The sequence below is a fragment of the Xyrauchen texanus genome, chromosome 42 (assembly GCF_025860055.1).
Source record: "Xyrauchen texanus isolate HMW12.3.18 chromosome 42, RBS_HiC_50CHRs, whole genome shotgun sequence".
NCBI lineage: Eukaryota > Metazoa > Chordata > Actinopteri > Cypriniformes > Catostomidae > Xyrauchen > Xyrauchen texanus.
This window is the reverse complement of record NC_068317.1, coordinates 19,075,607-19,094,988: the sequence shown is the minus strand read 5'-3', so window position 1 is coordinate 19,094,988 and position 19,382 is coordinate 19,075,607. Positions and strand designations below refer to the sequence as shown.

At 39.8% G+C, this 19,382-nt stretch overlaps 1 protein-coding gene across 3 annotated transcripts in view; it reads right to left on the bottom strand.

The window, feature by feature from the left end:
• Positions 1-263: 263 nt before the first annotated feature.
• The window catches only part of LOC127635210 (uncharacterized protein C8orf34 homolog), a 104,831-nt gene continuing 85,712 nt past the window's right edge, over positions 264-19,382 (bottom strand). For 2 of the 3 annotated variants that reach the window (XM_052115084.1, XM_052115086.1), the window contains exons 11-15: positions 17,067-17,196; positions 8,964-9,433; positions 6,978-7,133; positions 1,518-1,565; positions 264-901 (exon numbers count right to left, since the gene is read on the bottom strand). In XM_052115084.1, the coding sequence (XP_051971044.1) occupies positions 7,035-7,133; positions 8,964-9,433; positions 17,067-17,196 (699 nt within the window). In that variant the 3' untranslated portion in view covers positions 264-901; positions 1,518-1,565; positions 6,978-7,034. The remainder of the gene's footprint in view (positions 902-1,517; positions 1,566-6,977; positions 7,134-8,963; positions 9,434-17,066; positions 17,197-19,382) is intronic. The other variant, XM_052115085.1, reaches the window with a different exon arrangement.

Below are 19,382 nucleotides of genomic sequence, written 5' to 3'. Positions count from 1 at the left end.
AGAAATCTGTGTAGTGTGAGATGAGTCATGAATATTTTTAGTCTGTTTTCACAGAAGAGAAAGACTATTCATTTCAAATGTGTATATCTACTAAAAGTTACTTTTGTTAACTGAGTACACTATACATAAATACAAAGCATACGGATATGGACATCCATCCGATCTTAAAGTCATATACAGATAGCACATTTGTTCTCCCGAACACAGATGCAGACAAATCCAACTTCATAAAAAAACTTTTTATTTTGCATTATACAAGGATATAACAGGTGTATCAGGCTATATATTTGTCTGTGGGTATAAAAGTCAAAGTAATTTGATCCTTAGAAATCTGTCCTCGCCAGTTGTAGACACACAATGCTGTTGGGAATGACAGAGTGGCATGCTGAGGTCAAAAAGGGCAGTGCTGTGCATGTCCAACTAAGGATATACATTGTACATATACTGGAACAATTGTAACATCCATATTGTCTGCTAATGCCATAAAATGTATTATTTATTGTGTTGTTTACTTTTATTGAAAAGGCTTATTCAAATTGCCTTTACCAACCATTGATATGACACATAAAGTGATATATTGTATTTGTTTATGCAAGGCAGCATTAAATACTTACAGTACATATCATGAACAGACAAGAATCATGCTAACAGACAGAAAACTCAAGTGCAGGCTTATGTTTTTTCTGATAAACATTTTACATTCTATAATTTCAAATGGCTATACTGTATAACACATTTTCATTTTTAAGAAATATTAACTTCTGTGGAAAAAGTACACAATCTTTCTTCAGCTGAAAAAATAAATAAGTGTCTTTTGCTGACTCACAATATGTAAATGCCCCTTTAAATTGCATAATAATGTTTGATTTGCTTTGTGTCTTCCATACACATCATTACAAGCCTGCAGAAAGACAAAAACATTAGTTACCTAAAGACAGACTACAGATCCACATAAACTTAATAAGCACAATAACTTCAAAATTAGAATAAAAACACCCTTTAACATTTGAACATGTCAGATAAATGTGAGAATGGATAAATAAGTGTCTGAGCTGCCATCCATTTCATGTTGTATATACAGTACATGGGCGTGTATAATATAGATGAAGTCACTGGATTCGGCACCCAACTTTGGGTTGATAAGCCCAGTTCCACCACAAATCTTATTGTCCGTGTTGACTGTACGGGCCAGTAAGCCCCCTCAATCTGTAAAACCTCAGCTGGGCACAAAGAGTCAAACCAGAGATGACACAATATCATCATTACCTTGACTCTTGAGATGCACCCAGCTCGAGAAATGGCCATCAGACAGCTACTTTCCATAACACTGGACCTAATACAGTTTCAGACTTTAGGGACCAGCTACAAATCTGGTCCCAATGCTTAGTGTACTATATAAGTTGAGATCCAAAATTCTTAAGTCAGTAATGAAAATACTTCTATTCTGCATTTTTCTAGTTAATATAATTTTTTCTTTGCAAATAAAATTATTGTTACTTAGTATTAGCATTACTTACCTGAGAACACTGATCTTTTACTGGCATCCCTCACTCCACTTGGATTACCTAACAAGAGTCAAAATACAGAGGGAAACAATAGTTACAGTTTCCATATCTAGCCTTTGTAAACATATATTGGGGTCCAAAAGTTTAAGACCACAACCAACGTCTATTTTGGATTTTAAAATCTGTAATATTTTTTTTAATTACTAATCATATTATAAGCATAACAATTTGAGTCAAAGCAGAATTGAAAATGGATTTTCAGACTTTCTAAGAATTAACTATGTCAACATTTTGCTTCAATTATAGCAGGCATTGGAGCTGGCATGGATGCAACAAGTTTGTGCAAAAGGCAGTTTTTCCCCACAGGATTTTGTGAGACTGTGGTGGGTGGACCTCAGACCATCTTGGGGGGTACAGGGGCAATTTTTTAACTTTAAAATTGTGTGCATTTTAAAGATAAATGCATCAATATGCGCAATTTGAGAGCAAAATTAAGAGGCTAGATATTTGAAGAACTTTGTGCTTTTCAAAGCAATTTTGTGCTCTAGTAGAAATGTAATCATTAACACATTGGTTGTATAGATATGAATGGTGATGACATGGCAAAAACGTCACACGCACAAAGCATAAAGGAGATGGAGTTTAACGCAGTTCACACATGGTCAAAATACAAAATCGACGAGCGCATACATTTGAACCAGGGCTTGGCATTAAGCATTGTCATGTGCTTGTCCTCCAGACAAGTAAATCATGGTGAGCCGCTATAGCGGCTACATATACTTTCAAGGTGGAGGGGGACAGCCACAACTTCAGCCACTACTGCAGGAAGGAAAGCACTGACCCAACTACGCATAATCTGGGTCTTCGGCTTGGGAAGAACACCAATTTGCGAGCAAGCGCCACTTCAGGGCATAAAGATGCCTCGTAGAGGGAGCTCTGGCCTGAGTGATCGTGTCTACCACTGCTGGTGGTAGGCCACTTAGGTCTTCCATGTTCCGTCCAAGGGCCAGATGTGGAGGTTCCATAGGTCTTGGGTGCCAGATGGTGCCCCATCCCTGAAAAAGAAGGTCCTTCCTCAGGGGAATCTGCCAGGGAGGTGCTGTCTGAGAACCAAATCTGGGTACGCCAATATGGGGCCACGAGGATGATTCATTCCTTGTCCTCCATGACCTTGCACAGGGTCTGTGCTAGTAGGCTCACTGGGGGAAGGCATATTTGCACAGCTCCTGGGGCCAGCTGTGTGCCAGCACATCTGTACAGAGGGGGGCTCCCATCAGGGAATACCAGAGCAGCAGTAGGTGATTCCCAGGAAGCTAACAGGTCTACCTGTGCTTTGCTGAATCGACTCTAAATCAGCTGGACCACCTGGGGGTGGAGTCTCCACTCTCCGCTGAGCGTCGCCTGACAGGGAGTCCGCTGTAGCATTGAGGGTGCCTGGGATGTGAGTGGCTCCCAGCAACCTCAGACTCTAAAGCGACATGCGAGAAGAGCGTACACTGCCATGGCGATTTATTTAAATGGCCTCATATGCATCAACCCAAGCAGTGTGACCGCTGCAGAGGAAGCAATATGTCCCATGAGCCTCTGAAAGTGTTTCAGTGGAACCGCTGTCCTCCACCTGAATGACTTCAGGCAGTTCAGCACCGACTGCGCGTGCTCGCTTGTGAGGCGCGCTATCATTGAGACAGAGTCAAACTTCATGCCAAGAAAAGAGATGCTCTGAACCGGGGTGAGCTTGCTCTTTTCCCAGTTGACCCAAAGCCCTAGACGGCTGAGGTGCCTGAGCACCAGGTCCCTGTGCACGCATAGCAACTCTTGAGAGTGTGCTAGAATCAGCCAGTCATCAAGGTAGTTGAGTATGCGGAAGCCCACTTCCCTTAACGGGGCAAGAGCTGCCTCTGCAACTTTCGTGAAGAGGGGACAGGGAGAGGCTGAAGGGGAGGACCTTGTACTGATATGCCCAGCCGTCGAAAGCAAACCGTAGGAAAGGTCTGTGTCAAGGTAAAACAGAGATGTGAAAGTATGCATTCTTCAGGTCTACTGCCGCAAACCAATCTTGATGCTGGACGCACATCAAAATATGTTTCTGTTTTAGCATCTTGAATGGGAGTCTGTGTAAGGCCCAGTTCAGAACTTGCAGGTCCAAGATTGGCCGCAACCCACCACCTTTCTTTGGTACGATGAAGTAATGGCTGTAGAACCCTTCCCATATCGCAGCTGGAGGGACAGGCTCTAACGTGAAGAAGGGTCGCGGCATTCTCGCACTGCACTGAAGTGAAGCGGACGGCACTGAACCGGGGTGGGCGCCTGGTGAACTGAATCGCATAGCCGAGTTGGATGATCCTGGTCAGCCACCGCGACAGTTTGGAAAGCACTAACCACATGTCCAAGCCCCGGGCGAGGGGCACTAAAGGTATGATCACACCTGACGTACCTGGAGAAGGGGCCTCGCGGCGGGGAGGAGCAGGTGATGCCACTTCGAGTAGCGTTGCTCCGGCATAGGGCGGAGGCCTGTCCAATTTGAGAGCACTGTAGGCTTTGGTTTCCAGAGATGATGTAGTGCTACAGGCTCTGGAGGGGAGCACCAGACAATCCCGCCAGCTGGCAGTATTTTGTGGGCACTATGCATCGCAACTGCCTTATCTACCTGAGGGACCGGTGTACCGGTGGACCGCCCCGCAATCGAAGGTAGTGAGAGCGAACTGTTGCCGTGGTCGTGAACGGCGCCCCGAACCCAGGAACCAATTATCAAGCCGTGCGCACTTAAGGGAGGGTGAAGGGTTCCAGTCCAACATGATACTCGCGGTGGCCTTGGCAAGCATGGTGGTCAGCACTGTGCAGTCTCAGACTGGGCGGGCACACCCGATGGTGGCAGGCCAGTCATGTCCTCAGCAGCCGACATTGCCAGTGTACTCTCCGATGCAGAGGAGCCGGACCGGAGCAAACGAGCGTGCTGGGGAACGGGAGGTCCGCGGGAAACTACCCGGCGAAACCGCACCCATTGGACTCCCCACATACCCGTTGGTAGAAGGCGCAGCTCGGGGGGCGGCTAGAGTGGCTTCCCCGCTTCGGAAGAAGGAAAGCCGTGACCGCAAAATTGCCATGGTAATATTCTCACAATAAAACATGAACAATCCACAAACACTGCCTCAGTGTGATCGCTGCCCAGACACGTGAGGCAGCAACCGTGACTGTCTGAGGTGGAGAGATAACGACTGCATTCAGGAATCACACAAAGACAGAAAGGCATCTTTATAAAGACGCGTCTTTAAAAAGACTCTCAACATAAATGTGCGTGCTCTAATAGAGAAAATATACTCTTTAGCAGTAATATACACTCATTTAGCGCTGTCGAAGTGCCCAGGGGCAAAATCTGCACTCGCCGTGCAGAAGGAGAGAGCCGCTGGAAATGCACCGTATAACCAACAGCATACGCTTCTTAAGAGGTGAATGGAACAGCAGTAGTATTCAGCTCGCTTATAGTACAACGGCTTGGCTCCGAAGAAAAAATCTGAATGAGAGTGGGCATTTCTTCTCTTTTTATACCCGTATGTCCGGGGGAGTGCCATGCAAATTCCAGTCGCCAATTCTCATTGGCCTTTTCTCAAAAGAATAGAGGAGTTTGGGACTCTCAAGCGCGACCTCTTGAGCGACACAAAGTCGAGTGAGTGACAGAAGGGGAACTGATGGTAAATGTTATTCCAGCATGATATGAGAATGTTTCAAAGAGCATCTTGCGTGTTTCAATAGAAGCAAGGAAATCTGACCATTAGAACAAAAGAGTTTAAATGGTTAATGTTATAAATTTGCTTATTTGAGTAGTGACTAAAAATCTCAGAACCAAGGCAGTAGTTTTCCATAAGTGTGAATTCTGAATTGCTGATCAGTCATGAGCAAAATATGTAAATACTCTAATTGTTATTCTATACACCATAGTGGCCATCAACCAAAGTTATCAGTTTTGGTAAGTAAATGGAGGATTGTATTAAAAGCATGACATTGAAAAGGAATGGAGCACTGACTTTTTTAAGGGTTAGCGTGTACCCCTTTGTGGAAGTTTCTCCAATAACAGGAAATTGTTTTGGATCTTGGCATGCACTTGGTGCTAATTAGGAAACCTGTGTTGGCCAAAAGACAGCGTTGAGGTTCACTGTGGCAGCCAATCAGCCAATGTTTTGTATGCCAAGTGGCATTTTGTCATGTCCTGCGGTTGGCAGTGCCAGGCTCTCACACTAACAGACTGTGCCTCATATTCCTTTAAATAGCCAGACTGGCATGACAGTTCCAGCAAGCAAGACTGTAGAGACTATTAGCAAAACATGCTTTTTTTTTTTGTTTTTCACAAGATGTATTCTTGGCAGAATGCGGTGTCCTTTGGAGCAGCCTGTCATGTATAGTTACATTTCATTTGATAACAGGGCTTAGATCATATGTGCGATGTTTTGCTTGTCTACAAATTTGCCCTGTGATTTTCATTTAAATTTTGGATAAACTTTTCCCTATGCAGTGCGATTTCGTGTTCCAAATATTTGTCATAATAATTAGTTTACCACAGAAATATTATTCCGGATCTATAACAAATATTTCTCTAAGACAGTTTCCGAGTTATGGTGGAAAAGACAGATTCTGTAGTGCAGAATATTTTCTCCAAAGTTTTCTCAGAAACTACAGTATGTGGATCCTTTGACTCTAATCAAGTGTGTTGCAATCAAGTGTTTTAGCATTGCTTTTGTTATTGTGAAAACATCTATGTTAGATAAGGACAACTGTTGTAATCCTGAAAAGATCAAAATCATTCTTACATAAGCCATAAACTCAGAGAAACTCTCTCTGGGCTACAGTTTTGATATGGTAGACTATTGAGGTCATTAACAGACAAATTGCTCTTGAGGGACACTAAGATTCTGGCCATGTCACATTCAAAGAGTGAAAAATGAGGCCAGCAGTGTATATTTGCGATGACGGACCATGATTTGGACAAATAATAATCCTCTAATGACTCCAAGCATGTTTAAATCTTTCAAACATCCACTGTAATGGAAATCTAAGATACGTTCACGAGACCATATCAACATAATTAAAGTGTCCGATATTTTTCAACCTCAGAGTTACACATGGTGCTGTCTTACATATGTGGATGCTTTGAGACTGGAAAGCAATAAAATGCCGCCTCATATGCTTGAAACTCTTGGAAGTACCTCCCTCGGCCTGACCTTATTTTCAAGGGACTGCAGATCATATATTGTCATTAATAGGACTCTACAGAGTCTCAGATTTGCCAGTCCATAAACAGCATTTAAAGTGAGATATTTACTATATTCTTCAGAACTACCATATAATTCAAGATCCTTCATAGTTGTAAAAAAGACTTTCTAATGTAACCAAAAGTGGTAATATGAAGCTGTTAAAGATTGTAAACATGCCATTTCATATTTTGTTGGGCAATAATATGTTACATTATAATTGTTATACCATTTTTCGCACCAGGGTTAAGAGTGTGGACTGCCCGGGGTCAGAGCTGTAATACTCTCACTTGTCCTGCTCAGGAGGATCCAGACAGTCACTCTCTGTGTCACTAGGGATGCGCCAGGGCTTCCTGACTGCCTGCAACTGCTGGTAAAACTCATCCTACCAAGACACATGATTGGAACCGAGATATAAACCACAACTACACAGCAGAATTCACATTTCAGTTCAAATAAAAGTTCATATTAAATCATTAAAGAATGAATTGGCAAATATCAGGAAATACACATTTGTCATAGTTCTTAATGTGCAACACAAGAGTTTTTGTGCCACTTCTGCGCACAATAGTTCAGTGAAAAAAAATCTGTGTCCCACTGCAAAAACATTCCTTTCTTATTCAGTATTTTTGTCTTGCTTTCCAGTAAAAAAAAATATATAAGCATCTTTAAAACAAGATAAATTCAATTGAGAATTAAATAAGATATTAAGGTTTAGGCTTAAATATTTGAATAAGACATACATCATATTTGATTTAACTTTGCATGTAATTGTACCTGGTTTTAAAAGGGATAGATCAGACAAAAAAGAAAATAATTTACACACCCTCATGTTGTTCCAATTCCTGACATTCTTTGCTCTGTGGAACACAAAATGTTAAGCAGCATGACAGTCTCAGTCACCAAGCATTTTCACTGTATAGAAAAAAAGGTGTAATGCAAGTGAATGGTGACTCAGACTAACATACTTCTTAATATCTTTATTTCTTCTGTTTTACAAAAGAAATCGAATCATGTGGGTTTGGAACAACATAAATGTGAGTGAATTATTTTCATAAATTTTTGGGCAAACTATCCCTTTAAAGATATTTAGAAAACATACTGAGAAAATTATTTTATGCCATAAAATACGGCAGTCCACTTTATTTTGTGACACAATTTTGAGATGATTTGGACTTAGAGACAGTGTTTGCTCCAAATTTGAGGAAGTCTACTGGTGTTACAGAGAAAAGTGATCTGGCTTGTGCAGAAAGGCGGCGAGTGAAAGCTTTGAAAACCTATGTGAACTCGAAACCCATGATGTAGAGAGCTGGTAAATGTGCATGTCAGACCCATTCGTTCTACAGATATTTTTATTTTCTTTTGGAATAATTACACCTCTGGGTCAAATCATCTGAGCCGACCTCTAATAAATAAATTGCCCCAGTTTGCTTCTAAAGACTTTTATGTGTTCTTACTTTTCAGTGTTAAAGGTATTGGTAGTACAGGGCTGTGCATTGCATTGCAAGGAAAACAGAAAAGAAGCACAAATCATTTGACAATTCTGTATATCCCATTTTAAACTGAATGAGACATACAGGTGCATATTCTTATTCAGGGACTGTATTACTTTAACAGCTGTGGGGCCAGGTGGGTGGAATCATAGTGTGATCTGTGCCTTTATGTTTTAATTATCTCAACAAGGCATGAGTTATAAGAATGCAGAATAAGCAAAAAGTATGATTCCTGTTTGCAGCTCATTAAGACTTTAAAAAATTTAAGTCTTAAATCCAAACTTAGTAATTGTTTGGATGCTGAACAATTTATTCAAATATGTTGCATTGTTTAGTTGCATTGGTAGTAGTTCAGTATGGTTGGTGAGAATTGTTAGGAATTTTTATTTCAAAAGCCTGTTACAGACAGAGTGTACTACATTAAAGGTGTCATGTGTAATTTTTTCATGTTCATATAACTTCTCCAATCCCAGCTTAATTTGCAGAGACAACTGCTGTATAAGTAAGCCATTTACAGTTGATTTCCCTGACTAGCATAAACAATTTGTCTCTGTAGTGCTATCATAACATTGTTCTGAGCATCGAAACCAGCCCGACCTAGAAACATATACTCAACCACTGGAGTTTGGGGCAGGACTATCTATTTGTCGAACCAATGTATGACAGGGAAAGTGTTCGGGAAATTTCACACACTTTAAGTTATATATGCATGTGTGTGTTACCTCTGTCAGTGTGCTCCATAGGCCTCCATATAAATCTGTAGAACTCAAACCTGGCGGTGTGAGGATCGGCCTTGATATCTGTCCAGTTGGTGTGACGGGTCTGCTTCTAGAACGTCCATACACACGTTCTGTGTTTCCATGGCTTCCGGCAGTGAACGATCGTAAGAGACTGTTGGGGGTCACAGGTCTGCTGGGCGTCCGTGCTCCACTAGGAGTCTGGGCTCGACTGCTGGGGTTGCTGGGAGATGTCCAGCCCATGACTAGGGTTGTGGGTTTAGTGTTGTAAAGTGGCAGGCCTGTGGTTTTTGTGGAAAGGCTGCTGGGAGACTGAGGTCTGGACGTCTGTCCGATGACAGGCAGAGTGTTTGTGGTGTGGAAGAGAGGGGTTAAAAGCAAGCTCCGATGAGGGTTGTTTGGACTTCGGTTGAGCTTTCCTTGTTCTGCCAGCTTGGCTAAGTCCTTCTCCACCTCTGAAGAAATTAAGACAACAAAAACAAGCAATCACCAACTAATGGTTTTCAAATAGTTGGTCTTGATCCAAAAATGGTTCACAGGAATTGTGGACAGAGTAAAAAACCCTTGCTGAATGCAAGTCATTAAATGCAACTAACCATATAACCACTAGGATAGGAAAATAAATAGGCTTATCAACTTGGGAGGAGAAACACTTCCCATATCTTTTGTTGTTGATATTAAAGTCTGTGTGTCCAATCAAACTCTACATATTTTGGCACAAATCTGTTACTTTTTTATTCTTTTTTTTATTTTTTTATCCCCTTTTCTCCAAATTTGGAATGCCCAATTCCCACTACTTAGTAGGTCCTTGTGGTGGCACAGTTACTCACCTCAATCTGGGTGGTGGAGCACAAGTCTCAGTTGCCTCCGCTTCGAGACAGCCAAGTCAAGAGTGTAATTTTTTCTATGTTAATATAATTTCTCCCATCCCAGCTTAATTTGCAGAGACAACTATTGTATAAGTAAGCCATTTACAGTTGATTTCCCTGACTAGCATAAACAATTTATCTCTGTAGTGCTATCAAAACATTGCTCTGTTTGAGCATCGAAACCAGACCGACCTAGAAACATATACTCAACCACTGGAGTTTGGGGCAGGTCTATCTATTTGTCGAACCAATGTATGACAGGGAAAGTGTTTGGGAAATTTCACACACTTTAAGTTATATATGCATGTGTGTGTTACCTCTGTCAGTGTGCGCCATAGGCCTCCATATAAATCTGTAGAACTCAAACCTGTGAGGATCGGTCTTATCACGTGGCTCATTGTGCATGACACCGCAGAGACTCTGCTTGTGGAGGCTCATGTTACTCTCCGTGATCCACGCACAACTTACCACACGCCACATTGAGAGCGAGAACCACTAATCACGACCATGAGGAGGTTACCCCATGTGACTCTACCCTCCCTAGCAACTGGGCCAATTTGGTTGCTTAGGAGACCTGTCTGGAGTCACTCAGCACACCCTGGATTCGAACTCGTGACTCCAGGGGTGGCAGTCAGGGTCAATCCTCGCTGAGATACCCAGGCCCCACAAATCTGTTACTTGTTGATATAATTTAGGGAGGGGGGAGAAGGTGCTCACACAAAGCACATTTTTGTGTCCTTTTGAATTTTTTTCAATTGTTTTCCTACAGTATGTTAACATAGGCTAGGCGAAGGTTTTTAACCATTGTGCCGCATCATGCTGTGTCATCTTTGACAATGATGGCCATAGGTTGTAAACATTTTCGTCCTTAGTTACAAAGCTTTACACAGCTAAATTAGATTTGAGTGTTTTGATCAAAATTAGACTACTAAAAGCATTGTAAACCCATTGGCCAGCATGTATTCTTAATCAGATACACATTAACAGCTTTAAACACATCAGTGTACTGACGTGTATTATAAACTAACCAATCGTAGATTCCCGTTAACAAACCACCAGATTAATTTCCTTTAGTTTGCTGCTGAGGTCTTTTAACAGTCAGTTGTAAAGTGTAAAAGGAATGGCATGTTTTACTTTGTACCAAAACAAGAGCCATCTAATATGGCCTGGTTCTGTCAATAAATTTGTTTGCTCCATTTGTAGCAAGTCAAATATTTCAGATGGAACATCTGGCAACCTTCAACCAGTGTTCAGTTTGAGAAAAGGAACTGTGCTTTTTGTTTTCACAAAGCTAAGCACGTAACCATCATTTATGAGGTTTATTCACACAAAAATCTGATTCACATTGAGGATTCTGAGAAAACAATGTGTGACATATTTTATGTAGTATGTACAAGTTATGTGTCTCAGAAACTGACCTCCTCACTTAGGAGCAAACTGTTCTTTCTCCAACAAAAAACAACAGTTATTTTTCCAGTTTAAAATGTGAAACAAATATCTGTTGAACAAATGACTAAGCAGTCTACATTTACGTATTCAGATATGTCATTTTGGCTGAGGCAGCTCTTGGAATTAATACCTTTTATGGAAAGAATTCCATATTGTTGTGTATACAGCTCTTCTGGTGTGTGATCTATCTAATACCATGAATGTATAGTTAGAATGTTGTTTCTGTATTCAATCATACATAATTGCAAGACAATGAACTCTCATTTAATCATTGTACAGGGACTTGTTCTGGTGATTTCTCACCAAAACACATATGTGACGGAAAGGATTTGTTGTGAGAATATTACATGGGCATAAATCATTTGTGCTGATGGCAAACCATACCAAATGAGAAAATGAAAACAAAATGAATGTGATAAACACAAAAATGAAAAATGCCTTTTTTTGTATTTCAGTGTTTAACATTTCCCACATGATATTTATGTGTAGGCAACTAGGCTCTAGGGCCCTAATGAGTCCAGGGAGCCACAGCTATGCTCACTGTAAACAGGATACACATTCTAACTTGATTACAAATGTTATAATTCTCAGTCCAACAAATTACTTCTAACAAAACATCACAAGGTGTATTGAATGTTTTCAGGATTTGAAAAGGACTGGAAAGGATGCAAGCAACACATGCAACACAATTTCCAGGCTACTTATACCACTTACTGTAAAATCCAGGTCAAATACAGCACCAAAAATTTCATTCAATTTCACAGCATTTCATTTCTTTGTTTGCTAATCTGACAAGACTCCAAGAGTGCTGATATCCAGTGTAACACTGGGACGCTTCACTGTTTATGTCACTTTGCTTGTCCATTTTCGTTAGCTTACAATCTGTGGATTGCTCTACGACCAAAAAGTTGATCCTGCTTTTTTGCTTAATTTCAAATATTTTTCATTAGCGGAGCAAAAAATACAAATTAAATTAAATAGTTAGCTTGATATTGCATATTAATGTTCAAATTCAATATATTAGTTTTAATTGTATTAATATAATTATTAAAAATCTGTCTTGAATTCTGTCAACTCATTTCCCTATGTTATGAAGCTACTTGTAGTGATAAAGTACAGCATCTTTAGTGACCCTAAGACAAAATAAGGAGATTAAATGAGAAAAAGAAAGAGTGGCTGCTGAGAGAGAGTTAACAAGCAGCAGCAGATCTAATCTATTATAAACAGCTCTTGATCAAAAAAAGCAAATGGTTCTTCCCACAAGGCAACAATCCTGAAGCACGCAACCCAATCATTTAGAACATATGCAAGCTTATTGATTCCGGACCCTTTCTCTCTAAATATCTAAAGCTTTCAGAACTCATCTCACAAAGGAAGAGAGAGAGATCTGAGGAGTTGATCAGAGTTATAACTCCAACCAGCTGAAAAAGATGCTTTATATATCCAAAAGTGGTGGAAAGCTTTTCTTGTCTGTTACAAAACAGCCAATAACTTTGTCCTTCGGGAACAAGTCAAAAATCATGCTCTTAAATTCCTAAAACGAAGCAATGCAGTCTGATGGTAAATTAAAAGAAAGTCTGAGGATTTAGTTGAACACATAATTTAAGTAATAATGAGATAAAAGTTAGAAACCTGGCTTTTAACATGGGGGGAAATTAACAGCTAATAAAAGTATGAAAGAGGGAAAATTAGGCTTTTGAATGAGCCTAATGCCTGGCCTTAAGAAGATTTCTCTATTCAGATAGAACACAACAGGCAAATGGCCTGAAATTAGTGATATCTGAGAGTATAGGGGACTTTTCCTACAGAGTGATGTTACAATCAGGCTCCCTCTGACTTGGTCACAGAATAACAAACACGCAACACTTGAAAGATACACACTTTCCACGCAAAGGTAAACAATCCCTACATGGATATTCTTTGGTCATTTAACTGTGAGAATGTTTTTTTCTGTTTATCTGTTATTTAATACAGTATAATAAACATCAACATATGATTGTGAGGTGGAGCTACATCAGTACGTCAAAGAAATTTTGTTTGAAATATATCTCAACATATATATCTCTACACAATGTGAACAGAGTTAAATATGTCTGATTTCAACTATTAATTAGAAAGGTAAAGTTTGTCAAGACAAAACTAGCTTTATGATTTTGAAGTCCCCATGTTTTAATGGATATACAGACATTAATATATACAGTATAAAACAAGCAGCCATCTAACTAGACTGTCACATAGAGAGCCAAACTGAGTAATCAGGGGAGAAGGGCACTGGTAAGAGAGGTGACCAAAAACCCAATGGACACTCTGGTTGAGACCTGAAAATGGTTGTCCATCGACAGTACCCATCCAACCTGACAAGAGTTTGAGAGGATCTGCAGAGAAGAATGGCAGCAAATCGCCAAATCCAGATGAGCAAAGCTTGTCGCATCATACCCAAAAAGACTTAAGGCTGTAATCGCTGCCAAAGGTGCTTCAACTAAGTGCTGAGTAAAGGGTCTGAATACTTTAATGGGATATTTAATTTTTTTATTTTTAATACATTTGCAAATGATCAAAAAATCGTTTTTTTTTTTTTTTTTGCTTTGTCATTATAGGTTGTGGATTGTAGACTGTTGTGAAAAAATAATAATTGAAAGCATTTTAGCATCAAAACAATCCAAAACGAATGGGTGTGATGTCATTTAGAACAAGATCTGGCCAAAACGAAGGTGTTTTTGAGTTCGTTTCAGTGGTTCGTTACAGCTCCCTTGGGCAAACTTTAAGGAAAACTTTGTACAGGCTGCTAAACACCTTCTTACTGCCATTGGTCCACATCATCGGTAGGTGTGACCTGGTGCTCCGTCAGTTTGAGACAAGTCAACATGAACACACCGGCGTGCTGATTTATTAGTGAGATGGTACCCACATCTTTTTTTGTATGCATAGACACATTTTCCAAGAACATTTAATGCGATTTCTTTTTTTTACTCTATAAAAGGAATCAAATTTACTCTTAAGTGTTTATTTAGACTATTGTTTGATATGCTGCTTCTCATGAGCCTTCTGCAGCCGAAAGCCATTCACACATTGACATTTACATTTATGCATTTGGCAGATGCTTTTATCCAAAGCGACTTACACAGCCCTTGTTACAGGGACAATCCCCCTGGAGCAACCTGGAGTTAAGTGCCTTGCTCAAGGACACAATGGTGGTGGCTGTGGGGTTTGATCCAGTGTCCTTCTGATTACCAGATTACCAGTTATGTGCTTAGACCACTACACCACCACCATTACATTACATACAATTTTATACACGCATCTTTTCAGTAGTATCAATGTCATCATTACAATAACAGTGTATCTTTGCATGTTAAAGCTGCGTATAGCGTGTTAGCGTATTAGCACCATGAATGCAAAAGGTAAACATTACAAATTACACATTATCTACTGCATATATAATTAGCTTATTTTACTGATCTTGTGTGCATTCTACTCATAGATTGAGGCATGAAGTCACTGATAATACATTTTAATGTTATATTAGTTGATGTTTAACATGTAGTCTTGAGTCCTCATATTTAAATGCTCCCCAAAATGCCTCCCACAGCAGTGTGGCCGGTGGATGAATATATGCAAACAGTATGTCATTACACAGCTATTTCGAACTTCTATTTGGCTCTGAGGGAAAAACGAAGGCACACTTTGACATAAGTGTGCCAGGCCTTAAGGTTCAATTTTTTTAAAGGAATGGTATGCAGAAAATGTTCCTTCTCCCTGAAAGATATCACTGAAATAAGTTTCCTGAGAGATCTCACAGTCTCTGTGACCGCACTAGACTGTATAAACAGCAAACAAAAACTGATACATTCTTTGAACAGCCAATCAGAAGACTTTGATGTGCTTTCTGCCTGTCAATTATTTCGCACATTCTCATAGTGCAGTAGTGAACATGAAATTCAGTTTTAATGTCAGATTCAGATTCATAGCAGTTGTCAGCTGAGGACACTATTTTTGCTACTGTTGTGTTTGACAACCATGAGAAGACACACTGCTGCTCTACTGTTCTGTGACGGTCTCAACGCTATCTTTGGTGGGCGGTTTTTTGGAAAGAGGGAGCATGTCTAATTCAGTGGCTCAGTTCCAGGATGAGCTAACAGTACCTTTACAGGCCTATTGTGGGTTTGTTTACATTCGAATTTTGACAAGTTGAGTTTGAATTAACAAGCATGTCCCATTTGAACATTACATCAATGTAAGTGTGATGTTCCAGTCTTGTGCTTGTGTGTGTGTGTGTGTGTGTGTGTGTGTGTGTGTGTGTGTGTGTGTGTGTGTGTGTGTGTGTGTGTGTGTGTGTGTGTGTGTGTGTGTGTGATTTCAGGTGGCTTGGACTCTGGGGGGTGTGGCTGACACACGTGAAGCTTGTGAGTGGGAGCTTGAAATATCCTCAGAAGTATTCACAAGACGGTGGATAGTTCTTTATTGGCGATGGCATCCACTTGGGGATGGAGCTGTGTCATGGAACCGATCTGAGAGCTTCGTCCAAGAGCCCAGTTTCTGCTATGGTGTTTGTACTTATGTTAAAATAAATGTTTTCTTTATCATTTTTGCATGTTTAGTCTCCCTTTTTGTTACAGCCTTAGAGCCAGGTTGTAACAGTAAGTCTATGGGATTTTCTAGATTTTTGATCATCCACTTTGAGAAAATCCTAAATCTGATTGGTTAGAAAAGAAATAGCATACCCTATACCAGAACAGTTTGAAGGTCTTCAGCCTGCCTGTTGGACATCTTGTGTTGGATGAAAGAACACGTCCAAACTTCTATTGTTTAAACTGTAGTTTGTTTGTTCTTTATAGAGGTTCACATACAGGATTTATATTGTATCATATATCCTAATGTGTACACATGTCATTGTATTTATTGTACAGTAACTATGTCTATTGTTGCTTGTTGAGCAGATAAACAATATGACCAAGACAAAAAAGAAAGATTTCAGCACCTCATACATATTGGTGTATAAAAGTGATAACGTATGATAAAAGTGATCATATGTTTTTCTGAGTAGCTAACAGTATGTGCAATTACTGCATGGTCTTGTTTAGTATGCTAAGATAAAGTTTGTTAACTCATGCTGAAATGTCAACCTCCCACATTCACACACACAGCTGTTGCCCTGATGACTCAGTGAGAGTGCTCTTCTTAAATACTTAATATGTTTCAAATGTATGTGGTGTATAACAGCAAACCAAAATAAAAACCAGGACATACTCAAACAAACAACTGTGCGACACATGTCAAAGTTCTTTGCTCTGGGAATAAGTGCAGCCTTTGGTATTGCCACATGCTTTTAAGCAGTTAATAAACAAACTAGTTTCACACACACACACACACACACACACACACACACACACACACACACACACACACACACACACACACACACACAAACCACCATGTTTCGTAGAGGTTTGTGAGATCAAACCTGATAAAAGCCACCGGCCGAGTTTGATCATCTGCAGACAGATATTTGTCACTTCACAGTATAGCTAACAATCTTGTGACTGTGGTGGTGGCATTATTAAATTAATCAAAGATGGTCATCATTTTTTTTTTTCACAACACACTTTAATAGGTGGATCCGCTTTTAATTAGCCATTCAAACAGTGTTCACAGGCAGACTGAATGGCGTTGGAGACTTTCAGATGTGTGGCCTTTGACAGTGTCAGACATAATGGAAATGTGGCCTGTTTTATACAGTATGTGTGTGGGTGTTTGTGTGTTAAAAGCCTACCGGCGAGATGTTTGCCCATGTTCTCCAGTTCCTTAGAGAACAGGGAGTCCTGGAGCTGCAGAGCACGCCTGGCCATCTGGGGGCTTGTGCCTCTGATCGGCTTCACATCCGATGCCCAGACAGGTTGACGCTACAGCACACACACGAAACAGAACAGAGAGTCACATTAGGCGAATTGGGAGCTTTGAATTACACTCCTTTTTACATACTATTTATGGTTACAACACTGTGCCATATCTGTTATAATGAGGGCCAATTATTTTTTTAAGAGGAATTAGAAAAACACTGAAAACCACAGTTCAATGGGATGAAAGTCTGGATGGCGACGAGGACTGAAATTTTATTTGTGAACACTGCACTAGATTTTCAGTTGTGGTTAAAGAGTTTGAAGTAACAATCAATAAACTTTAGGGATCCAAGAATGCATAACAGCCGGCAACATAGTCATCGTACTATTACGGAATTTCACATATTACAGCAATGAGAAATTTTGCGGTTTGGGGGGATTAAATATACAGTCCTTTGATTCATAACTTTTAGAACAAACTTAAATAATATACAAACAATAGATTAATCAAAATAAAAATCATCTTGGTTTGTAATGATTTATGTTACTGCTATAATGCATATTTTTCTGGCAACAATACGAGCACTGCTTTTAATCTTTGTATGTCTTGTTATTAGACTGGCACTGGTTTGTTGTTAAATGCTGTAATGACTTGAAAATCATTCAGAATGTTATTAAGGACAAGTCAAAATTCTGCCCTGGTCACATCCTCCAGATGCTGCAGACATCTGAAAAACTGCAGCCATTTGGACCATAAGGAACAGGAATGTACTTTATCTAAATCCTGCTTCTGGATGCACCAACTGGCATTGGACAATGATACACATCATTTGGCTTTGGTTGCAGCAGTACACCAAACATACAGAGCTCTGCAGTACATGTTTTTTATACAGGTCCTCAATGCCCCAAGGAGAACAGATGGAAGTCAGTGCAATTAAAAGATAGGGTGGGTAGAATCCAACATGTTGCATTTTTTTGTTTCAGTAATGTTTCAGAAATCTGGAGCACTTAAACATGCACGATACATTGATTAGTAATCCTGCAAATTCATATGCATCAATCTTGAGAATTTTTTAATCGAGAATCATTAGTGTTGGTCAAAAATATATTTAGCATATATATATTTATCGATTCAGCAAATCATTATACAATATTTTAGAATATATAAATAATAAATTAGCTACATGTGTGATTTAAATGAGACATGCGCGGCTTTAGCGCATCACGGAGGGATGCGCACTCACAGCTCTCCCCTCACAGATGCACGCTGCACTCTTCCATCACCCTTCAAGGGATTGCGTGATTTCAAGGCCAGGAAAAGTAATGCAAATTAATAAAAATATTTTTTATAGTGGAATACTTTTCAAGCTATGTTCAGCTCTGAAATATTTTATTGCCACATTGTACAGTACATGTATTTAATGTGCTTTCTTTCAAGTTACTTTTGGTGGAATAAACATCCTTAAGTAGTTTGCCTTTCTTTTTCTTGCTTAAGACACAATATGGGAAGTATTAAAATAATACTATAGATGCATTTAAAAAAAATGCAGAATTGAATCGTTAATCGAATATAATTTATTATGAACCGATTTGAATTGTTAATCAAATTTATTATCAATTTAATTGAAATATTTGTATCGAATCGAAAAACTGTTAATCCAATTGCTTTCAACCCAAAGATTCACACCCCTACTATTCACTCATAATTGGTCACAGCTGGCCAATATTAATGCACAACATCACCAATGTTGTTTTGTTCATTCTGAAATGCCAAAGTTATTTATTAGAGTTGGGTTAACTGAATCTGAACTCATGGCCCCCTTTGGAATCAGACTTGACTCAAACTTCATTGGTTAAAGACCCAGGCCCAGTTACAAGAAACCCCCTAAGTTAAGAAAACCCTGAGGATGGTAGCCCACTTATTGTGCTTGGCAACTTCAACATCCACCTGGACAAACCTCAGGCTGCAGACTTCCACATATTTCTTGCCTCGTTTGATCTCAAGCGTCTCGCAATTGCAGCAACTCATAAATCAGTTAATCAACTGGACCTCATCTACACATGCAACTGCACTTCTATTCATGTTCTGGTTACTCCACTGCACTCTTCTGATAATTTCTTCCTTCGTTAACCTTAATTTACCTTTTTGCTGAGCACTCTCTCATCTACAGATCTCTTTTTGATGAAACCTTCACTTTCTTTCACCCACTAGCTTCTCTGCTTTGGTTTCATCCTCACTTCCATCCTCT